Below are 21,832 nucleotides of genomic sequence, written 5' to 3' on the forward strand. Positions count from 1 at the left end.
AACTACATGAAAATATAGAGAAGAATGCAAAAACGGATCACCTTACATAATTAATGTAAATTGTACATGAAACTAAACAAAACATTAAAAACCCTTAAAATGCCAAATGGCTGTTAATCACCTAAACCCATAATAGAGCTTGATTCTGCCCGATTAAACAATCACATTGTTAACCAATAGCAAAAAATTGGTAAAACCAGTTAAATAAAGTGCTTAGTGCTGGATATAGAAAACAATAGCAATAAAGACAATCAGTGTTCAATGATAATAGGAGCTGACAATAAGGATTATTCCAAAAACAAGTACCGTACATACAGCAGATTAATACAGTGTGTAGATGGACAATATATGTCACGTAAGGTAAGTGTGTATAGAAGTCTCATAACCCTGATAGACCTAATGTACAGTATGCAAATAAATAATATATATCACATGAGGAGAATATATAGTAAAAATCACCTAACTCCAATAGGCATAATTACAAAGCAATACTATCCTAATTGTGCATATGAGAAAACAACATAAGTATAAACTATGGGTCAAAAAAATGTACATACTGTCAGCGCAACCAATTAAATGGAATGAATGAGTCCGTTCATGCAACAAACAAGACATGCTAAGGTAACTGGGATCGTAAAGATTGCATCGATAGGGGAAGAAAAGCGATACCCCACGAGTATCGACACTAGAAATGCCATTGGCATCCTTGGTCCTGATGAAGCAATATTTCAAGTGGCGAAACACATGGAGTATCGTTTTTCTTCGGTACTAAAAAAGTTACGCTTGCGTAATATGTGCCAAATCTATCATTAAAAGGAACCTGACAGCAAATGCATGCCGCCTGATCCACGGGCAGCATGTATCAGACGTTGGGTGTATAATTTCAGAAAAATATAGTTTAAAAGTCACCAGGTAATAAGCTACACAGGTGACCAGTCTAAAGTTTAGTCCCTGGCAGACTTTCCCCCTCCCGCAGTCAATAACTGACAGTTCTCTACGTATAAACACAAGCAGAGAGAGACCAGTCACTCATGGGAAACAGATGGGGAGAAGCTGCAGGTGACCTGCCTTTTTGAGACTAGTCTCCCATGCAGCTAGGTCCCCGACAATTTTTAAAGCATATTTTTCTCTGAAATGCTGCAAAGGTTCAGAGTCAAATATATGTGGATGAAATCATGTAAGCCAGTACCTGATACATGATGTCGGTGGATCATATTAGCTGTGAGGTACCCTTTAACCATTTTGTGGTAACCAGTGACAGCTGAGCGGCATACAGGAAGAGGAGCAGGGGACCCATGCTGCTGGTCCCCGCATTCAGGGTGCTTTGATTGACTGATGGATAACAGCATGATTGCACTGCAGGTGCAAGTCTGCTGGAGCTTGTGACGGGGTGTGTGACAGAGCAGGCAGGGGTAGCAGGCCGATGAACAATCCAACAACTTTTATTGAGACGGAGAAAATATAACACCAAACATAGATTCCGTAGAGTCTGCAAGGTGGCCACACAAAAGGGACAAATCAGGGGACGCCACCCGGTAATCCGACGCCAAGGAATATGTGACAACAGTCTCTATATTCGGTAAACAAATACAGCAGGGTGGTGAGACATCACAATCCCACATGGCAAATGATCTTCAATCTCCATACATGGCACAGAACCTGGCTACAGCTGCAGATCCTCGCTCTTCCCAAGACACACTATCAACATGTGGCTTATTGTCCTACCTCTCTTGGGATTAGCCCCCTTGTTGGGCAGAGATACTAACACCCACCCCCTTAAGCATAGAAGCCCTGTATCAGCCTGTCTGCAGGTTTGTGTATTCCTGGGTGCCCCGTGCAAAGAGGAACAAAGGCAAACATACTCCCATCAGATGCAGGACAAGGAATGCTAATGTAGGCCTTATTATAGTATGGTCCATGCAAACAGGCTGGGGTGACACTCTGTTACAACCCCTTCCCTCCTCAAGTCGTATACAGACTAGTGTCTGATCATTGCAAGAGCTTGGCGCTGATAGTGGCTGAGCTCCAGCACTAACAGCCAGGGACGGTGCCAGCACAGCGCCCGGCTGTTTTACCCTAAATGCTGCGATCAAGAGCGATCACAACATTCAGGAGGCAAGCAGAGGAAGGAAGCTCCCTCTGCATTCATAACAGCACCACAAAATCATCGAGGGGGCTCAATCGTTGCCTTGGTGACACAGGGGTCATCAAGCGAAGGAATGCTGCTTTGATCATGCTCAGGGCATGGTCTAAGAGGCTTTCTGTACAGGTATAATGCAATGCATTCTATGGTTGCCCTTGTGAACACAAAAAAAATTGGGGCTAAAAACATTTTTGTGGGAAAATTTGATGTTTTATTTTCACGGCTCTACGTTATACACTTCTGGGGGTTCAAGCACCTGGGGGGTTCAAGATATGCACCACACATTTAGATACATTCCTTGAGGTGTCTTGTTTCCAAAATGGGGTCCCTTGTGGGGGGTTTCCATTGTTTAGGCACATCAGGGGCTCTCCAAACGTGACATGGCATCCACTCTCGATTCCAGACATTTTTGCGTTCAAAAAGTCAAATTGTGCTCCTTCCCATCTGAGTCCTGATGTCCGCCAAAACAGTAGCTTTCCCCCACATATAAGGTATCGGCATACTCAGGAGAAATCACAACAAATTGTGAGGCTCATTTTCTTCTGTTACCCTCGTGAAAATAAAAAAAATTGGGGCTAAATTAAAATTTTTGCGAAAAAAAGTAAAATGTTAATTTTTTCCTTCCACATTACATTAATTTCTGAAAAATATCAGTAGGGTTAACAAATTTCTTGACTGTGTTTTTGAGGACTTTGAGGGGGTGCAGTTTTTAGAATGGTGTCACTTTTGGGTATTTTCTATCACACAGGCCCTCCAAAGTCACTTCAAATTTGATGTGACCCCTAAAAAAAATGGTTTTCTAGATGTTTTTGGCAAAATGAGAATTTGCTGATCAATTTTAACCCTTCTAGCTTCCTAACTAAAAAAAATATGTTTCAAAAATTGTATTGGTGTAAAGTAGACATGTGGGAAAGGTTTTTATGAACTATTTTGGGGGAGGCAACTCTCTGGTTTAAGGGCATAAAAATTGTGAAACTTTCAAAATTTCTGATATTTTCACAAATAAATGCAAGTTGTAGCAAAGAAATGGTTACCACTACCATGAAGTACAATACTCAAGAAAAAACATTCTCAAAATCAGTGGGATCCATTGAAGCATTCTTGAGTTCTCAACACAAAGTGACAGTGGTTAGATTTAAAAAACGAGACCCGGTCATTAACCTATAAAATGTCTCAGTTCTTAAGCATTTAAGGAGCGACATTTGATAAATAGGGCGTGGTGGAGTTGGTGGCTGCGCTAAAGATTTGGTAAAAATTATACCATTTTTAATAAATTAGGTACAGTGTTTCCCAAAGATGCTAAAAAAAGTATTCTTTACTCAAACAAATGGCATCAAAGTACCCCAAGGCTATGATCATACACTGTGCTGCGCCAGTTAAAAATACAGGCTGAGAACAGTGTAAAAATCCTGTACATGTACCATGGGTTGCGAACCTAAGCTTTAATGTATATAACAAGTATTGCGCTTTGGTTAGAAATGTCCTGCTAAATATCCAGACGATCGTTTCCACTCCAGTGTATCGCTATAAAAATAGGAACTAATGCGGCATAGCCTTTACTCTATACGTTCCGGAAAACTTTAAAGAGAGAAAAAGATAAATGGGCGCCCTTCTATCTCCTTTCAAATGGAAATTTCAAACGTAATAAGGACATTGCAGCTTTCTCATCCTTCAGACTCTTGGGTTTGTCAACCAAAGGGATTGTTAACTTCCAAGAGAATTCAGAGAAGGTAACAAATGGATTTACTCCCGAATCAATCTCTTCGGTGGGAAAAAAAATTAGAATAATTCTGTCCGACCCTGATGAAAGCAACAGATGGGCTGTTAACAGACGCCATTGAAGCTATTTTTAACTAGCCCAATCTTACCAGAAGATATTGATTTATGTTTTAATAAAATCTTTTTCTTGAACTTTTTAAACAGTTTAATTAAAGTTAAGAGTAATCCCAGTAGGTGCGCACCCCCCATGATAAGCCTTCTAATGTAGTTTCCTACAGACAAAACCTGGCATCTTTGATTCATGCTTACACATCTGACACCAGATAGCAAAGTTACATTAATATTCATTACTAATTATCCGGCTTTCTCTTTGTAAAGAGCAAGGCTTTGCCTCTGCCCTTTGCGGTTTCGCTGCTATCTAAAGAGGGTTTCTTTTTTTTTTTTTAACTTTTAGAAAAGTTTGTCTAACTTGTACAATACATAGAAGGATAGGGAACGCACACCGGAAGAATATGAACTATTTCACAAGTCTGTGTCCAGTCCAGCCTCTGACCAGAACTCAACAGTCTCATAGGCACAAATTAATTTTGGGGGGGTGTACGAAGCCCAAGGCTGAGATTTCAGAAGACCGGATCTGAAAACATGCCAGTGTCATCCTCAAAATGTGGACGCGATGGGGTCTTTGTGCATCTGTGAGTGCTCGTCCGTATTACAGACGGGTACGGGAGATGTCTGCTCTTGAATATACAACTCTAAGGGCTCGATCAGATGAGCGTGTTTTTACACTTGTACTGGGAAAAAAAAAATCACTATTGCATAATGCTTCGTCGATCAAAGCAAGCTCTCACACCCATTCACAATACAGAAAAGCAAATGGAGCTGCAGATGTAACAATCATTTTATTTTTTTTTTATTAAAGTCTCAAACTAACAATGCAACAAATAAACATAAAGGGAACCTGGCAGGTGAAAAAACACTATTAACCTGCAGATATAGGGTTAATCTGCAGGTTAATAGCGTTCTGAACCTGCCCAATTCCCGCACTTGTAGCCCCACTCTTGGGAGAAAATGAACTTTATTTCTCCAAGCAGCGTTCAGGTTTCAGGCACAGGGGCGGCGCAGGCACGGCTTCAGTCAACACTCTGTGTATAGAGAGCGGCGGATGTAGCCACTTCCCCAGCACTGAGTGAAAGCCAGCTCTAATCCTGAGCTGCTGTCAGTCAAAGCCAGAGGTGAGGTTACAATTGCCGCTTTCTATACACTGAGCGGTGACTGAACCCATGACGGCGCCGCCCGTGACCAGAATGCTCCCGGAAGGAATAAAGTTCACTTGCTCCCGGCAGTAGGAGTCTAAGTGCCAGTCTAAGTGCCGCTTCAGAATGTTATTAACCTGTAGATTAACCCCATATCAGCTGGTTGGTTGCGTTTTTCACGTGACAGGTTCCCTTTAATCAACATAAGAAAGAACAACTTATTCATGGGGGTCTGCTTTTTCTCTTTATATGCCTTTTTACAGTATATACATACATACACTGTATATATATATATATATATATATATATATATATATATATATACACACATATATACACACTGTATATGTAACAAAGAATATATACAGAGTAATAATCCTTATGCATGGCAAATTTTTGAGTAAGCCCACTCCCTTGGATGAGACACATCTCAAGATGCTACAGTGGGGCAAAAAAGTATTTAGTCAGTCAGCAATAGTGCAAGTTCCACCACTTAAAAAGATGAGAGGCGTCTGTAATTTACATCATAGGTAGACCTCAACTATGGGAGACAAACTGAGAAAAAAAAATCCAGAAAATCACATTGTCTGTTTTTTTTTCATTTTATTTGCATATTAAGGAGGAAAATAAGTATTTGGTCAGAAACAAGCAATCAAGATTTCTGGCTCTCACAGACCTGTAACTTCTTCTTTAATAGTCTCCTCTTTCCTCCACTCATTACCTGTAGTAATGGCACCTGTTTAAACTTGTTATCAGTATAAAAAGACACCTGTGCACACCCTCAAACAGTCTGACTCCAAACTCCACTATGGTGAAGACCAAAGAGCTGTCAAAGGACACCAGAAACAAAATTGTAGCCCTGCACCAGGCTGGGAAGACTGAATCTGCAATAGCCAATCAGCTTGGAGTGAAGAAATCAACTGTGGGAGCAATAATTAGAAAATGGAAGACATACAAGACCACTGATAATCTCCCTTGATCTGGTGCTCCACGCAAAATCCCACCCCGTGGGGTCAGAATGATCACAAGAACGGTGAGCAAAAATCCCAGAACCACGCGGGGGGACCTAGTGAATGAACTGCAGAGAGCTGGGACCAATGTAACAAGGCCTACCATAAGTAACACACTACGCCACCATGGACTCAGATCCTGCAGTGCCAGACGTGTCCCACTGCTTAAGCCTGTACATGTCCGGGCCCATCTGAAGTTTGCTAGAGAGCATTTGGATGATCCAGAGGAGTTTTGGGAGAATGTCCTATGGTCTGATGAAACCAAACTGGAACTGTTTGGTAGAAACACAACTTGTCGTGTTTGGAGGAAAAAGAATACTGAGTTGCATCCATCAAACACCATACCTACTGTAAAGCATGGTGGTGGAAACATCATGCTTTGGGGCTGTTTCTCTGCAAAGGGGCCAGGACGACTGATCCGGGTACATGAAAGAATGAATGGGGCCATGTATCGTGAGATTTTGAGTGCAAACCTCCTTCCATCAGCAAGGGCATTGAAGATGAAACGTGGCTGGGTCTTTCAACATGACAATGATCCAAAGCACACCGCCAGGGCAACGAAGGAGTGGCTTCGTAAGAAGCATTTCAAGGTCCTGGAGTGGCCTAGCCAGTCTCCAGATCTCAACCCTATAGAAAACCTTTGGAGTGAGTTGAAAGTCCGTGTTGCCAAGCGAAAAGCCAAAAACATCACTGCTCTAGAGGAGATCTGCATGGAGGAATGGGCCAACATACCAACAACAGTGTGTGGCAACCTTGTGAAGACTTACAGAAAACGTTTGACCTCTGTCATTGCCAACAAAGGATATATCACAAAGTATTGAGATGAAATTTTGTTTCTGACCAAATACTTATTTTCCACCATAATATGCAAATAAAATGAAAAAAAACAGACAATGTGATTTTCTGGATTTTTTTTCTCAGTTTGTCTCCCATAGTTGAGGTCTACCTATGATGTAAATTACAGACGCCTCTCATCTTTTTAAGTGGTGGAACTTGCACTATTGCTGACTGACTAAATACTTTTTTGCCCCACTGTATACTGTTGGCATGACAGGACTCATGGTAGTACTCACCTTTGCTTCTCCGAACAAGAATTCTTTCAGATGTCCCAAACAGTCTGAAGAGGGCTTGATCAGAGAAAATAACATTGCAGGAAGCACAGGGATTGGACAGCAGACGACTGGAGTAAAGGTAAGCATCTTGAAAGTATTTGTGTGTTGGTTGCTTTCCATCCAAAGAGCAGGCTCACTCACATTACCGAACAACATTGCCACGTGTAAACAATGGGATCTAAACATCCTCTAAGGGCAACTTCTCCCAACCACCCATGAGCAATTTGATGAATAACTATTATTTTCCAGCATGATGGAGACCATGTTACAAGGCAAAAGTTATAACTAAGTGGCTTGGTGAATAAAACAATGAAAATTTGGGTATGTGGCCAGGAAACGCTCCAAATATCAATTCCACTCAGAACACGTGGTTAATCTTCAAAAATTGGTGCACAAAACCCTCCACGGAAACTGTGATAATCTCCAAGTACTTGATTAGGCAAAAATGGCTTGTCATCTGTCATGATTTGGCCTAGAAGTTGATATCCAGCATGTGCCAGGTTGAGGAGCATAAATCTTACAAAAATAAGGGTCAACACTATAGCGAGTTTTTGCATAAACTTTATGTATGTCAATAAAGTATAAAAACATGTGAAATACTTATAATTGTACTTCAGTAACTATAGAAACATCAAACTAAAGGATGTCAGAATATTGAAACAGCAAACTTAGTAAAACCTCAAATTTGTCAGTCTCAAAACTTTTGACCAAGAGTGAGCACCTGTTTTTTCTTCTACTACTACTTCCATTCATACATTTCGAGCACATTTTTGCTTATCATTCTTTCAACTTCAGTCCCTGAATTTACCGCCACATGTCCAAAATATCAAAATATGTTATACCGTAAATGGAATATTACTTTCCTGCAAATGCATTGAGCAGAACTCTAAATAATATGAATATTTCCACTGGTCCGTATACAATGTAACCAAACATTCAACAATACTACCCCTACCAACAGATCAGTGATCGGGCTGAGCGAGCAAGAGTATAGGGAAGTTGGAATAAATAGCTGAGAGAGGTGTAGAAAAGCTGGGTAGGACAGGGTGAAATCCTAGCACTGCAGGTCTTCGATGCACCTGGCTAGCTTTGACTAAAAACCCTGAATTGGGTTCACCCTGAGTCAGTGAGTGACCATCCAAGATGTGAGCTGTAGCTGGGAGAGAGGGACTCTCTCTAAATGGAGATTGAATCGGTCAGCTAGGAAAGCTGACCATTCTGTGTGTTGGAGCTGCAGAAAAATGTGTGGAAGCTGCAGCCTGTTCAGTATGAACTGTACACAGAGTTGAACAATTCTGTTTGGCCCTGGAGGCTGCTGAAGCTTGGGCTGAAGGGGATAGCGAGACTGGTGATATCTTCTACGTATGAAGTCTGCTCCAGGAAGAAAGAACTGTAATCTGTTTAGGGTGAGCCCACACTCACATACTGTATATGTGCCTGCTGAATGAACTGTTTATTTGCTGTGATACTTTGTGCCAAGAAGAGGCTGTTTTGGCTATGAATCCCTTGGAATTATATGAAAGCAATCACCTTTTTGGACCAAGTCGCATTCACAGTGTGAATGCTACCTACTGCTGAGAGTCATTCCCTACAGGAGTCATTCTGACAAGGTGCCGAGAACAATAATAAAGAAAGCATTATGTGGAATAATTCCGCGCTGCTGAAGACGTCAATCCAGGACAGATTTGATGTAAGAATTGTGGTTTATTCGACGTGTTTTGAAGTTAAAAATTACTTCTTCATCAGGAAGTAACCTCATGTATCGGTGTGAATGCTACCTACGGCTGAGCGTGAATCCCTACAGGAGTCATTCTGACAAAGTGCCGAGAGGAGATGGACTATAAAGTCGACATTTTTTATTATCCATTTCTCATTTTAGATTTTACTATGACATAAAATAGGAAAAAAAATAGTTTCATCTTCCTGTAAACTACATAAATATTTGTGTATCATAAAAGATGAACACAACATGTAATATTCTCCACAAGATGAAACAGGCGGCATTGAACATCTGGGATTATTTCCTACGTTACGTCTATAGACCAGTATGCCCCAGGTAAAGTGGGAGGATAACTGGAGGCTGATGAGATAGGATTGTCCATATTTCACATCAAAGCTGAAAGTAATTAGAACTTCTGCTTATCATCGGAGTACAATAACCGCACTGGTACACTGGTAATGAGAAAGGAGACATCTGAAGACACTACTTAGTGTGCTGACCAGCTGCCAAATGTAGACCGTCCCTTCAATGGACATCTGTCAAGAGACATCTGACCGGGTCAACCTTCATTTTGTCAGATTCAACCTCTCATTAAAAGATGGCAATCAATTACCACACCTCATTAACTATGGACTCTGATTAGGGGAGTAATCATTGTTACATGGATATATATATATAGTACACTGTGTATAATAGTACCGTTATACATACAAGACCAACGCACAAAGCTGTGGAGAGACCAGACATGCTCTGCACTGCGATTCACAACATAATATTTGCAAATTTTTAGATAATTTCCTTCTGTGTCTGGATACGGCAACTTGACCGCATTTTACATTTTGCTGTGAAATTGCAAAAAAAAAAAAGTGTAATTCCAAAATTTTTGGATTGTTTGGGTTTTTTCACTATGTGGTAAAACTGACCTGACAATTCGATTTTTCAGGTCAGTATGGGAATGCAGATACCAAACGTGTATACCGTAGTTTTGGTTTTTTTTTAAGTCGTAAAAAAAAATTCTGAAATTTGTAAGAAAATAAAAATGTAGCTTTTGTAGTCATTTTCCTTCATTTTTAGGATCCGAAACTGGATGAAGGCTTATTTTTTGCACCCTGAGCTGATGTTTTCACCGATACCATTTTGGGTGTAAATATGATGGTTTGATCGCCTCTTAGGCTAGTTTCACACTAGCGTTTATTCCATGCAGCGCACGGCGCCGCTAAGCCACGCCCCCTGCCGGCTCACTGCCCGCCCCATACGGTCATCGCCGCCTACTATCGCACACGGCTGCATGCGATCTGCGCACCCTATCTTTAGCATAGGGTGCGCAGACCGTGACCTAGTAGGATTTTAGCGTGCGCTGCGCACTTTTGAAGGTGCGCCGGTGTGTGCCGAATGCAGCATGTTGCATTTTGGTGCGCTCGGCGCACCTTCAAAAGTGCGCAGCGCACGCTAAAATCCTACTAGCGCACGATCTGCGCACCCTATGCTAAAGATAGGGTACGCAGATCGCATGCAGCAGTGTGCGATCGTAGGCGGCGATGACCGGATGGGGCAGGCAGTGAGCCGGCAGGGGGCGTGGCTTAGCGGCGCCGTGCGCTGCATGGAATAAACGCTAGTGTGAAACTAGCCTTATTGCATTTTATTACAATGTTGCTGGTGGATTATAAACGGACAGCACATCACTAAAATGATTTTAACACCACCTCAATTCAAAGAGGTCATTAGGAACCTTTACGGGGGTCTTCCCCTAGCAACCTTTGTGTACAGCACAACAAAGCGTAGCAGTAGGTTTCACTTCCCATATGACCGTCGCAAGAATAAATTAAAATAGAGAAGCAACTTACGTAAAAAAGGGCATTAACTGTATTAAGCTTTCTTTATTAGGTTTGGCAGCAAACTCTGGCACCGTCTGTATGACTTTGTTCATGACATTTCTTAAGTAAATCTGGAGCTGCTTCCGCCGTTCTTCTACAAACTTTGCATCCTGGAAAAAAAGACACAAAAATATGGATTTTTAAAATTGTTACAAAAGGTAAAGAAGACCTACAATACATGAGCTCTGTCCGAATTCAATGGCCATTAGCCGAGGTCACACACAGTGTGCGCCACGCATCCAGAAATGAAAGGGAATCTGTCGCCAGGTTTTCGTTACCTTATCTGAGAGCAGGGACAGAGACCCTGATTCTAGTGATGTGTCACTTACTGGGCTGCTTGCTTTAGTTTTGATAAAATCACTGTTTTAATCTGCTGCAGATCTAGCAGTTCTCTTGAATGTAGAGCCCATCAGCAGGTCTACTCCCAGAGACATATTGATGGGGAATTTAGATTGTGAGCCCCAATGGGGACAGTGACTAAGTCTGTAAAGTGCTGCGGAAATTAATGGGGCCATATAAATAAATAAATGATCGCATATAAATGACAATATTAAGAGAAACAGTGCATGTTTGCATTTTTAATATGATTACGGTATTTAGTAAGTTGCTAAGCTCTGCTGTATCAGACAGGTGGCAAACTACAGTAGGAAGAGTCTTTGGTGCACTCGGCTCCGTCACCGGCAGGGACTTTACAAGACAGATTGTGATGTGTGGCCGATGAGATTTATACATCCAACACTCTGTATATTTGGAAAGATCAATACCAGACAGGTCCTAATGATGGAGCGTCGTTAAATTTACTACTTGCCGATGCCCGGTAAAAACAATATTGAAAAAGCCATAAAAGCAAAACAACAATACAATAAACAGATCATTGAGTCAGTGGTCAGAGGAAAATACACAGCTCAGTGGGACAATGGAAGAAACTGTAGGTTATGTGGGTGTCTGGAGAAAAGGGAAAATAACTCCTGCTTTGTAGGGGATTTGGCTGACTGTTATGTGTAGTAATTGTGTTGTCATCAATTAATTAGTGGCATGAGATCAATCCAATGACAGCTGGTAGGACAAACCGTAGCCTCGCGATCCAGCCCAAACAATGTACGGAGCAATAAATCGGTGGCTTTGGCCGCCCACAGGAATGGCTCTCTCTTGGCATCATGCTAGGATGAAAAACAATAATCACACGCTTTCTATGAGTGCATTATGATCTGCTTCCGTCACATCCTGCAACCACAGAATTTGGCCTAAATGTTTGAGAGTCCATCAGAATGTCCTACATCAAGGAAAGGTTCAGGCCTGAGATGTTTCTCTGTAGCTGTGGTCTGCTGAGTCACTGTTTTTGCCGACAATGGAAAAAACTCACAATACTTTCATTACAGGGAAACTGTCATGTAAAATAACGCTATCACCTGCAGATATGGGGTCAATCTGCAGGTCAAAAGCGTTTTGACACCGCCGTCACCGAGAGCCCCGCTGCTGGGAGGAAATTAACCTTATTCCCCCGGCAGCTTTGCTCTTTCAGTCATAGGGGTGACACTGGCACAGTTTCAGTCATCGCTCAGTGTATAGAGAGTGGCAGCTGTAACTGCGGCCCCGGCACTGACTGACAGCTGGCTCACCATACCAGACAAACACTTCCTGCAGAGTGGTCTTTACTTGAGTGGATGTTGTGAAGGATTTTCTTCACTATGGAAAGAATTCTGCGATCGTCCACCACTCTTTTTATCCGTGTATGTCCAGCCCTTTATGAGTTTCCAAGCTCATCAGATATTTCTTTTTCATAGAATGTAACAAACTGTTGATTTGGCCACTCCTAATATTTCTGCAATCTCTCTGATTGATTTATTTTTTTTTCTGCTTATTGATGGTCAGTTTCTCTTACATTGAGAGCTCCTTTGACTGCATGTTGTGGGTTCACAGCAACAGCCAAAACTTGTGCCACAGTCCAAATAATTCTGGACCTAACTGTATATACAGTATATGACCATACCCTGGGATTCTTAACTTGCTCCAACACTTTTCTGCTTGTTCTTTACATTGTGTGCATTCCGGGTACTGTTTTTCTTTTTAGATGTTTCGATTATTATTCTTTGATAGTATATCATTCTTTTATACTATTGGTTGGTCGAGTTCATGCTTTTCTCAACAAGCAACTCAACCTCATATAGGGGGAAAAATGCCTCCATTGTTCAAAAGGAAATTTGCATATTGAGTGCCCTTAATTTCAAGAGCCCATAATGTAATGCAGTGGAGCTTGCACATGGTCACATTTGACTCATTTTGTGAGGAGGTGCCGGTCTGTTTTTCCTTTTTCTTTGTTATGGATATGAGATGGTTAGATAGAAGATAGACAGATAGATAATAAATAGATATGAAATAGATGATAAATAGATGATAGATAAATAGATGATGGATGGATGGATAGATAGATAATAGATGGATAGATAGAAAATAGATAGATATAGTCATTTTTTTAAACCAACATTTTCTACCTATCTGAAGTCGCATAAGAAATAACTCAAAGAAAAAAAATAGATGTCCGGTTTCTATAAAAACTATAAATCACCAAGGAATCTCCTCGTTACGGATGTGAACTTTGATCCCCAGCAAGTACGTTGCGATGAAAGTCAGTGCAGCTCTGTATATTTACTGGTGATCATCGTCAATTTGCTTTGATCTTTATGAAAACCAGGATCTGTTGTTAATCTTTCCGCAAGATCATAAGGCTTGCTAGGAAATCTAGCTGAAGACGAAGGTAGAAACCAAGAGTGATATGATGTACATGGGTATACAGAGCTGACCAAACGTAATGACTGGTAATGGCAGTATGTCTAGTGTGGGAGGACTGGTTTACTAGTGAAAAAGAACAAGATTCACAATCATCTCTCCTAGGGACCGATAAGGTGTCTTCTGAACTAATACAACGCAAGACACTAATATTCTCTACAAGTCCAAAAAACTACATAGGTATTCCCATGTTGTACATTTGTGGCAAATCCACATTATATGCCATACATGTTTAGTCAATGTGTTTCCTGCCAATTGGGCCGGCGCGTATCATGAGAATTGGGCTCCGACTCCTGCTGCTATCAGTGGAAAAGTGATCAGAAAAGTAACCAACTTTCCACAAAACATCGCTCAACAGGCCGAGTCCTCAAGATACGTGTAGCTGGATCAACATCTGCTTTACCTTTATGACCAACCCTGTGGATATCCAAACATTAGCGATAAAGCAGCAGAATAATCGCCTATTCTTAAAACGGAATATGGAGCAGGTCAGTTCTGGACCTACAAGACTCATAAAATTGCATCACGCCTGGTATCATTTCAAGTATGGATGATTATCTTGCTAAAGTCATGGGCTTGGCTTCGACTTTATGAAAGTATTGGTGAAGAATAACAAAACAATGAATCCCCAATATCATATACACTCTGCCGTATGCAAATATTGTCACTAACCCCTTCCAGCATTAGAAAATTAATAGACATCTTGGGAAGGGGTTCGCATGTGCGTAGCGGGCTTCGGAGTTGAGCCAGCTCCACGAGGTAGAGGTGTCTAACAGCTGACAGGGGCATTTAATTGGAAAGATTACCAGTGCTCAGGGGCACCAAAATCATATCAGCCCGGGGCGCAATTGAAGGACACTGATGCGTTAATATAGCAGCCAGGAACCTGCAGAAGACTTCCATGTCTGCCATCTTGATCCTCCTAAGAAGCCCAGTTTGAGGGTAGACATCATAGGAGACCGAGATGCCATAAATAGCATAAGTGATCAGACGATCGCGGGTTCAAGTTGGCTATAGACTAAAAAACAATGTAAAAAATATATTTATATAAAAATATATACTATGGGATGGAGAATATGTATGATGGGTATATGGGCATGGGACTATGGGATGGAGGATATGTATGATGGGTGTATGGGCATGGGACTATGGGATGGAGGATGTGTGATGTGTGAACTAGTATATATATATATATATATATATATATATATATATATATATATATATATATATATATGTATAGCTGAAGAGCCCGGCGCTGCCCGGGCATAGTAACTAACTGGTTAGTTATAGCAAATTATAATTATCCTCCATTCCATAGTCCCGTGACCATATACCCATCACACATCCTCCATCCCATAGTCCCATGCCCATATACCCATCATACACATTCTCCATCCCATAGTCCCGTGCCCATATACACATCATACATATCCACGATCCCATAGTCCCGTGCCCATATACCCATTATACATATCCTCCATCCCATAGTCCCATGCCCATATACCCGTCACACATCCTCCATCCCATAGTCCCATGCCCATATACCCATCACACATCCTCCATCCCATAGTCCCTTGCCCATATACCCATCATACATATTCGCCATCCCATAGTCCCATGCCCATATACCCATCATACATATTTGCCATCCCATAGTCCCATGCCCATATTCCCATCACACATCCTTCATCTCACAGTCCCATGCCCATATACCCATCACACATCCTCCATTACATAGTCCCATGCCCACATACCCATCACACATCCTCCATCTCACAGTCCCGTGCCCATATACCCGTCATACATATCCTCCATCCCATAGTCCAGTGCCCATATGCCCATCACACATCCTCCATCCCATAGTCCCGTGCCCATATACCTGTCATACATATCCTTCATCCCATAGTCCCGTGCCCATATACCCGTCATACATATCCTCCATCCCATAGTCCAGTGCCCATATGCCCATCACACATCCTCCATCCCATAGGCCAGTGCCCATATACCTGTCATACATATCCTTCATCCCATAGTCCCGTGCCCATATACCCGTCATACATATCCTCCATCCCATAGTCCAGTGCCCATATACCCATTATGACATCATCATCACCATGGCAACCGTTATGACATAACCGTCACCATTGCAACCTATGATGAATCAGCGTCGCCATGGCAACAATTGTGACATCATAATGAAGGGCGGGGATTGATGCACACACACTTTTTCCCCATTATGTAGATAGGGGCAAAATTGTTTGGTTAATTGGAACGCGCGGGGTTAAAATTTCGCCTCACAACATAGCCTAGGACACTCTCGGGGTCCAGACGTGTGACTGTACCAAATTTTGTGGCTGTAGCTGCGACGGTGCGGATGCCAATCCCGGACATACATACATACACTTGAGCTTTATATATTATATATATATATATATATATATATATATATACATATATATATATATATATATATATATATATATATATACATACAAACAAACACACACACATATATATATATATATATATATATATATATATATTTCAAACCACCTCCTTTTTACACCATTAATAATTGAGAAAAACACAAACTTGTTGTCACCATGTCGGTAAAAGTCTGATATATCAAAATATAAAATTAAGTAAAGAGAAAAAAAAAGCCAGCATTGAGGGGGGTTTTTAGCCACCCCCCTAAAAAATGCAGTATACAGTGATTAAAAAGTCGCAGGTAAACCAAATTGCTATTAATATAAACGTCGCTCACATTACAAAAAACAAGCTCTCCCACCACTCAACCGACGGGGAAACAAAAAACCTTACGGGTCTTAGATAGTGGCGACACAGAGCAAAAAATTGTACAAATTTATTACAAAATTCAAAGTTTTCCAGAAATTGTATGAAAACAAAAGGGAAACCACAAACTTTCTAATTTTATGGGGTGATTTTAATTCTGTTTTCATACCCCTTTTGGAAAATATTGCGTGTACGTACTTTATAAGATGCATTTAATCACATATTAAACAATATCTGTACATTTAATTAAAGAGGTCGGCTACTACTTTTCCACTGATGGTCAATCATGAGGATAGGCCATCAATATCTCATGAATGGGGGGTGCATAACTAGAAATCTGTGCCGACCAGCCAGAAGTTCTCAGATGCTACCAGAACACAGCAGTTGTGTCAAAACTATAGAGGCCGCGACCAGTAACTACAGATGCAGCCGCTACTCATAGGTCATCAATAAAAAAAAGTAGTGGTCAACCTCTTTAATCAACATATTTCTGTAGGAGAGGGTATATATTATATATATTATTTTTGTATGCTTAAAAGGGAAACTGTCACCACCTCCAATTATTTATAGGATTGTGTAACCCTTTAAACAATAATCCAGTTGATTCCTATATGACCCCAAAGCAACAAGAAGTATTGTGTTTTGAGATTCAGTCTAGATGCACACTAGGGCCGTGACGGTGCACTTACAGCTTCTCAGGGTCACGCTGTATTTCTTACCTGGCAGCATCCTCCCCTGGATAACTCACAGGCTATTTACCCTTATGCACGGCCACTGACCTGTCAATCAACCAGGGGAGGGTGATGCTAGGTAGGAACCTGAGAAGCTGTAAGTGCATCTATTGTGCATCTGGACTGAATCTCAAAGCACAATACTTCTTGTTGCTAAAGCAGCACTTTCAGGTCATATAGGAATCAAAAGGATTATTGTTTACAGGGTTACACAATCAAAGGCGTGAGCCTTTCTTTGAGCTGGGCATTACGTTTCTATAGCTTCTCATTGATAGGTGTCTACAGTCAGGCCCCAATCCTGCTCGGCCTCTATTCACACTGAGGTCATTTCTGACACAAGGGAAGGCTTTAATACTAGAGGTTAGGACCATCCCAAATGTGGTACACCTTGGCGCTGGTGGGATGGCTTTTACACTTTTTTTTTAACCATGTTATGTTATTTATATGCACTATAGCTTTTTACTTACAGCAGGGTATATGTTCATTTTGTTTCTATCTTAGGTATGATCTATTCAATGGCCAGTGGGAACATGCTCCTACACATTACATGCTTGCCAGCTTATTCAGTTTTGCTTTAGGTAGGATATACAGCGCGACCCTGAGAAGCTGTAAGTGCATCATCACGTTCCAATGCACATTCACACTGAACTTTGAAACACGATTTCTTGAAAGAGAGTAACCTGGATCAGTTATTAGTTTTCTAATCTATTTGCCCTGCGTGAACCGCTACAATACAGTCTTCCTATGAACATTCAGATATGACAGCATGGTATTGCTCTGCTGAAGATTAGAAGACATCCGGACAGGCTGTTGCTAGGTGGCAAGCTTCACAAGTACATCAACGATTAGCAATGGACTTAAGAAAAAGCAATGCAAGGAAAACGTATGATATCTGCCTATCTAACCGGGCTCCTGGAGGACGGCGTACGTCTGATTAGTCACTGCTGTCACAGTTTCCCACAGACGCTCTTGTGCATGATGTGAGGCTGCGTGACTGTCACTCCAGTCGAGAAAATGAGGTTTCTACAGAGGAGAATGTTTTGGCAAACAACACCCTTTTCATATACAATAATTCCCACAACTTCCCACAGAAAAGGAAAAGTAATCTCTTTTTAAATCTCTTTTTTTTTTTATAATGGACGAGGCCCTCCGGTTTTACAGCTTTAGTAAAATAGATTTGCCTTTCAATATGCAACTTTTAGTTGACAACATGGCAATCTCCAAACCTACACTCTGAAGTTTGCTGGGGAACAACTCACACGTGTGGGGAGAACAAGCAACGATGGTGGTTTAGAGTTATTCTTAAGAACAAGAAACTTTACAATTTGTTATTAATCATCCTCTCCGTTCCCAAGAATGAAGGGATTTTAATCGCATTGTTTACCGCTCAATGCTGTAACCAGCCACCTCGGCAGTCTAGCAGCAGTGGCCGAAAACACACAGTGTTTTAAAAGTTTTCCAGTGAAGTTTGTATTTGCTGTTTGGAAGCTGACGAGTATTGCTGTATACACTTAGAAATAGATTTTCCTTTTTGGGATCGTTAAATAAATAGTATTGGTTCAGTACCACTGTCTCCTCATTGTCTGCGCTGTTGCATGCAAGTAACCTGCTTACACAAGCAGGAATCAAGAGTCTGAGGACTGCTGCAACTCTGAAAAAAGAGGAGGCAACCCCTTTAAAGGGAATCTGTCACCCCATTTTTGGCCTATAAGCTGAGGCCACCGCCATCAGGGGCGTATACACAGCATTCTGTAATGCTGTAGATAAGCGCCCGATATAACCTGAAAGATAAGAAAAAGGAGTTAGATTATACTCACCCGGGGGTGCGATCCGGTCCGATGGGTGTCGCGGTACGATCCAGTGCCTCCCATCTTCTAGCGATGACGTCCTCCTCCTTCCTTCTGCCGCGGCTCCTGCGCTGGTGTACTTTATCTACCCTGTTGAGGGCAGAGTAAAGTACTGCAGTGCGCAGGCGCCGGACCTTTCCCGGCGCCTGCGCACTGCAGTACTTTGCTCTGCCCTCAGCATGAGTGTCAGCATGTATTTGTATGCAGCTGTCACGCACAGGTCAGAAGAGCCACTGGCCAGTCCGCGCACTACGATGCGATCGTTGTCTGTGTTATAGGACCGTCTGAATACGCCCTGACACAGGAGTGGTCAGGTAAATTGACTCTTTTTCTATTTTTTTGTATATATCCTCTGATTCATGCATTTCTGGTACAGGCAGTAAGAATTACGGTAGATGTCAGGTTCCCTTTAATCACCAGCCAAAAACTATGGAGTATCGGTCATATAATCAATATTTTGGGCATTTGAAACCCTGTGTAACAGAATGATTAGACCACTGTGTTGTACTGCGTTAAATATATTTTCCATCCTGAGACATAATTATAGCCTATTCACCACCTTGGGATTTTCTGCTTCTGCTTTTCGTTTTTTTCTCCCCTTCTTCCCAGAGCCATAACTTTTTAAGTTTTCTATCAATATGGCCATGTGAGGGCTTGCTTTTTGCAGGATGAGTTGTATTTTTGAACTACACCATTGGATTTACCATATAGTGTACTGGAAAAAGGGGAAAATAAAATCCATGTGCAATGAAATGGCAAAAAAGTGCAATTTTACAATAATTTACCACGTTCACTAAATGCTAAAACTGACCTGCCACTATGATTCTCCAGGTCATTACGGGTTTGGAGATACCAAACATGTAAGGTTCTTTTTCATTTAAGTGGTGAAAAAAAATCTAAAGTTTCTAGAAAAATAAAATAAAATAAAAATATGGATGAGGGCTTATTTTTTGCACATTTAATGATACCAATTTGGGGCAGATATGAGATAGGATGCTTTGATTGCCCGTTATTGCAATGTTGTGTCAATAAAAAAAACCCCGTAATTCTGCCATTTTTATATTTTCCTAATTACGCCTATTTTTATTGTTTTATTTTAAATGGGGCAAAAGGGGTTGATTTTAACTATTTTTTTTTAGATTTTTCTACATTTTTTTTCTACTTTTAACATGCTTCAATAGTCCCCTTAGGAGACTTGAAGCTGTGATCGTCTGATCACTTGTGCTACACATAGCATGACTTCAGCCGTGGCTAGCGTTCATAGCACATCAGCAATGACAAGTACAGGGGTCTGCAGAACATATCGGTGTCCTGCGATTACATGACAGGGGCATCGATTGAAGGGAACTGTGATGCGCTTCCGAAGCGATCATGTTAAATGCTGAAGTTGGGAGATTGACAGCGGCATTTATCATAACAGCCACAGGTGGCTCGTGATACCACCCGCAGCTGCTAGGGGCACAAGACAGCTGATCAGATCAGCTGTCATGGGCACAAAAAGACTCAGCACCGGAGCCTGCATCAAATGCCGGGACATGACCTATGACGTATCCATATGTCATAAGTCATGAAGGGGTTAAAAAATATATATAAAATACAAGTCACAGCATTATGAATATGAGGTTAATTAGAATCAGTATATACGAGGTGATGTCTGGCACCAGATTATTCCAAAATGTAGTAATTTGCAATCAAACATACAGGTGCTTCTCACTAAATTAGAATATCATCAAAAAGATCATTTATTTCAGTTCTTCAATATAAAAAATGAAACTCATATATTATATAGAGTTATATATGGAATTGGATCCGGTTTTTACACATATAATGTAATGATCGCCGCATCGTGTCAAATGGATATGCGGCGCCTCCGTTGTTTGCCGGATATGGCAAACATGCGCCGTCCGGCGTCTGCAAAAAAGTTCCCTGCTACGTTTTCTTGCAGCGCCGGAACGGCTTTTTCAAGTGCGCATGCCCGGGCACTGTGAGTTTTAACCCCACAAGTGCCCGGCGACTCGACTTCTCTCTCTCTCGTCCCCCGGTTCTCCAGGTTTCCCATACCTTCCGCGGCTTCCTCTCGTCCCCATTCTGTGGCTGGCTCCTTTAAACGTTCTCAAAGCTGTATCAGGTGCCGCATCTACATCCGGTGTCTAGCTACAGCCCGGTTCCAGCAGTCCGGCTTTTCGCCGCACGCCGCCGGACAATAAGCGCCGGATGTGTGAAAGTAGCCAAACTTAATACTTTGTTGCGCCACCTTTTGCTGCGATTACAGCTGCAAGTCGCTTGGGGAATGTCTCTATCAGTTTTTTACATCGAGGGACTGAATTTCATGCCCATTCTACGTTGGCAAACAGCTCGAGCTCAGTGAGGTTTGGTGGAGATCGTTTGTGAACAGCAGTTTTCAGCTCTTTCCACAAATTCTCGATTGAATTCAGGTCTGGACTTTGACTTGGCCATTCTAACACCTGGATACGTTTATTTGTGAACCATTCCATTGTAGATTTTTCTTTATGTTTGGGATCATTGTCTTGTTGGAAGACAAATCTCCGTCCCAGGCTCAGGTCTTTTGCAGACTCCAACAGGTTTTCTTCAAGAATGGTCCTGTATTTGGCTCCATCAATTTTAACCATCTTCCCTGTCCCTGCTGAAGAAAAGCAGGCCCAATACATGATGCTGCCACCACTATGTTTGACAGTGGGGATAGTGTGTTCAGGGTGATGAGCTGTGTTGCCTTTACGCCAAACATATCATTTGGCATTGTTGCCAAAAAGTTCGATTTTGGTTTCATCTGACCAGAGCACCTTCTTCCACGTTTGGAGTGTCTCCTAGGTGGCTTGTTG

The 21,832-nt window shown here is 41.6% G+C and overlaps 1 protein-coding gene across 3 annotated transcripts in view; it reads right to left on the minus strand.

The window, feature by feature from the left end:
- Positions 1–21,832, minus strand: part of SNX29 (sorting nexin 29) — a 520,598-nt gene that overhangs the window by 94,279 nt on the left and 404,487 nt on the right. For all 3 annotated transcript variants that reach the window (XR_012219883.1, XM_073542894.1, XM_073542895.1), the window contains exon 20: positions 10,802–10,941. Coding sequence is in view for 2 of the 3 variants with exons in the window: in XM_073542894.1 (XP_073398995.1) it covers positions 10,802–10,941 (140 nt within the window). In the remaining variant the exon portion in view is untranslated. The remainder of the gene's footprint in view (positions 1–10,801; positions 10,942–21,832) is intronic.

The sequence above is a fragment of the Dendrobates tinctorius genome, unplaced genomic scaffold (assembly GCF_039654945.1).
Source record: "Dendrobates tinctorius isolate UK_male_01 unplaced genomic scaffold, ASM3965494v1 ptg000129l, whole genome shotgun sequence".
Lineage (NCBI taxonomy): Eukaryota > Metazoa > Chordata > Amphibia > Anura > Dendrobatidae > Dendrobates > Dendrobates tinctorius.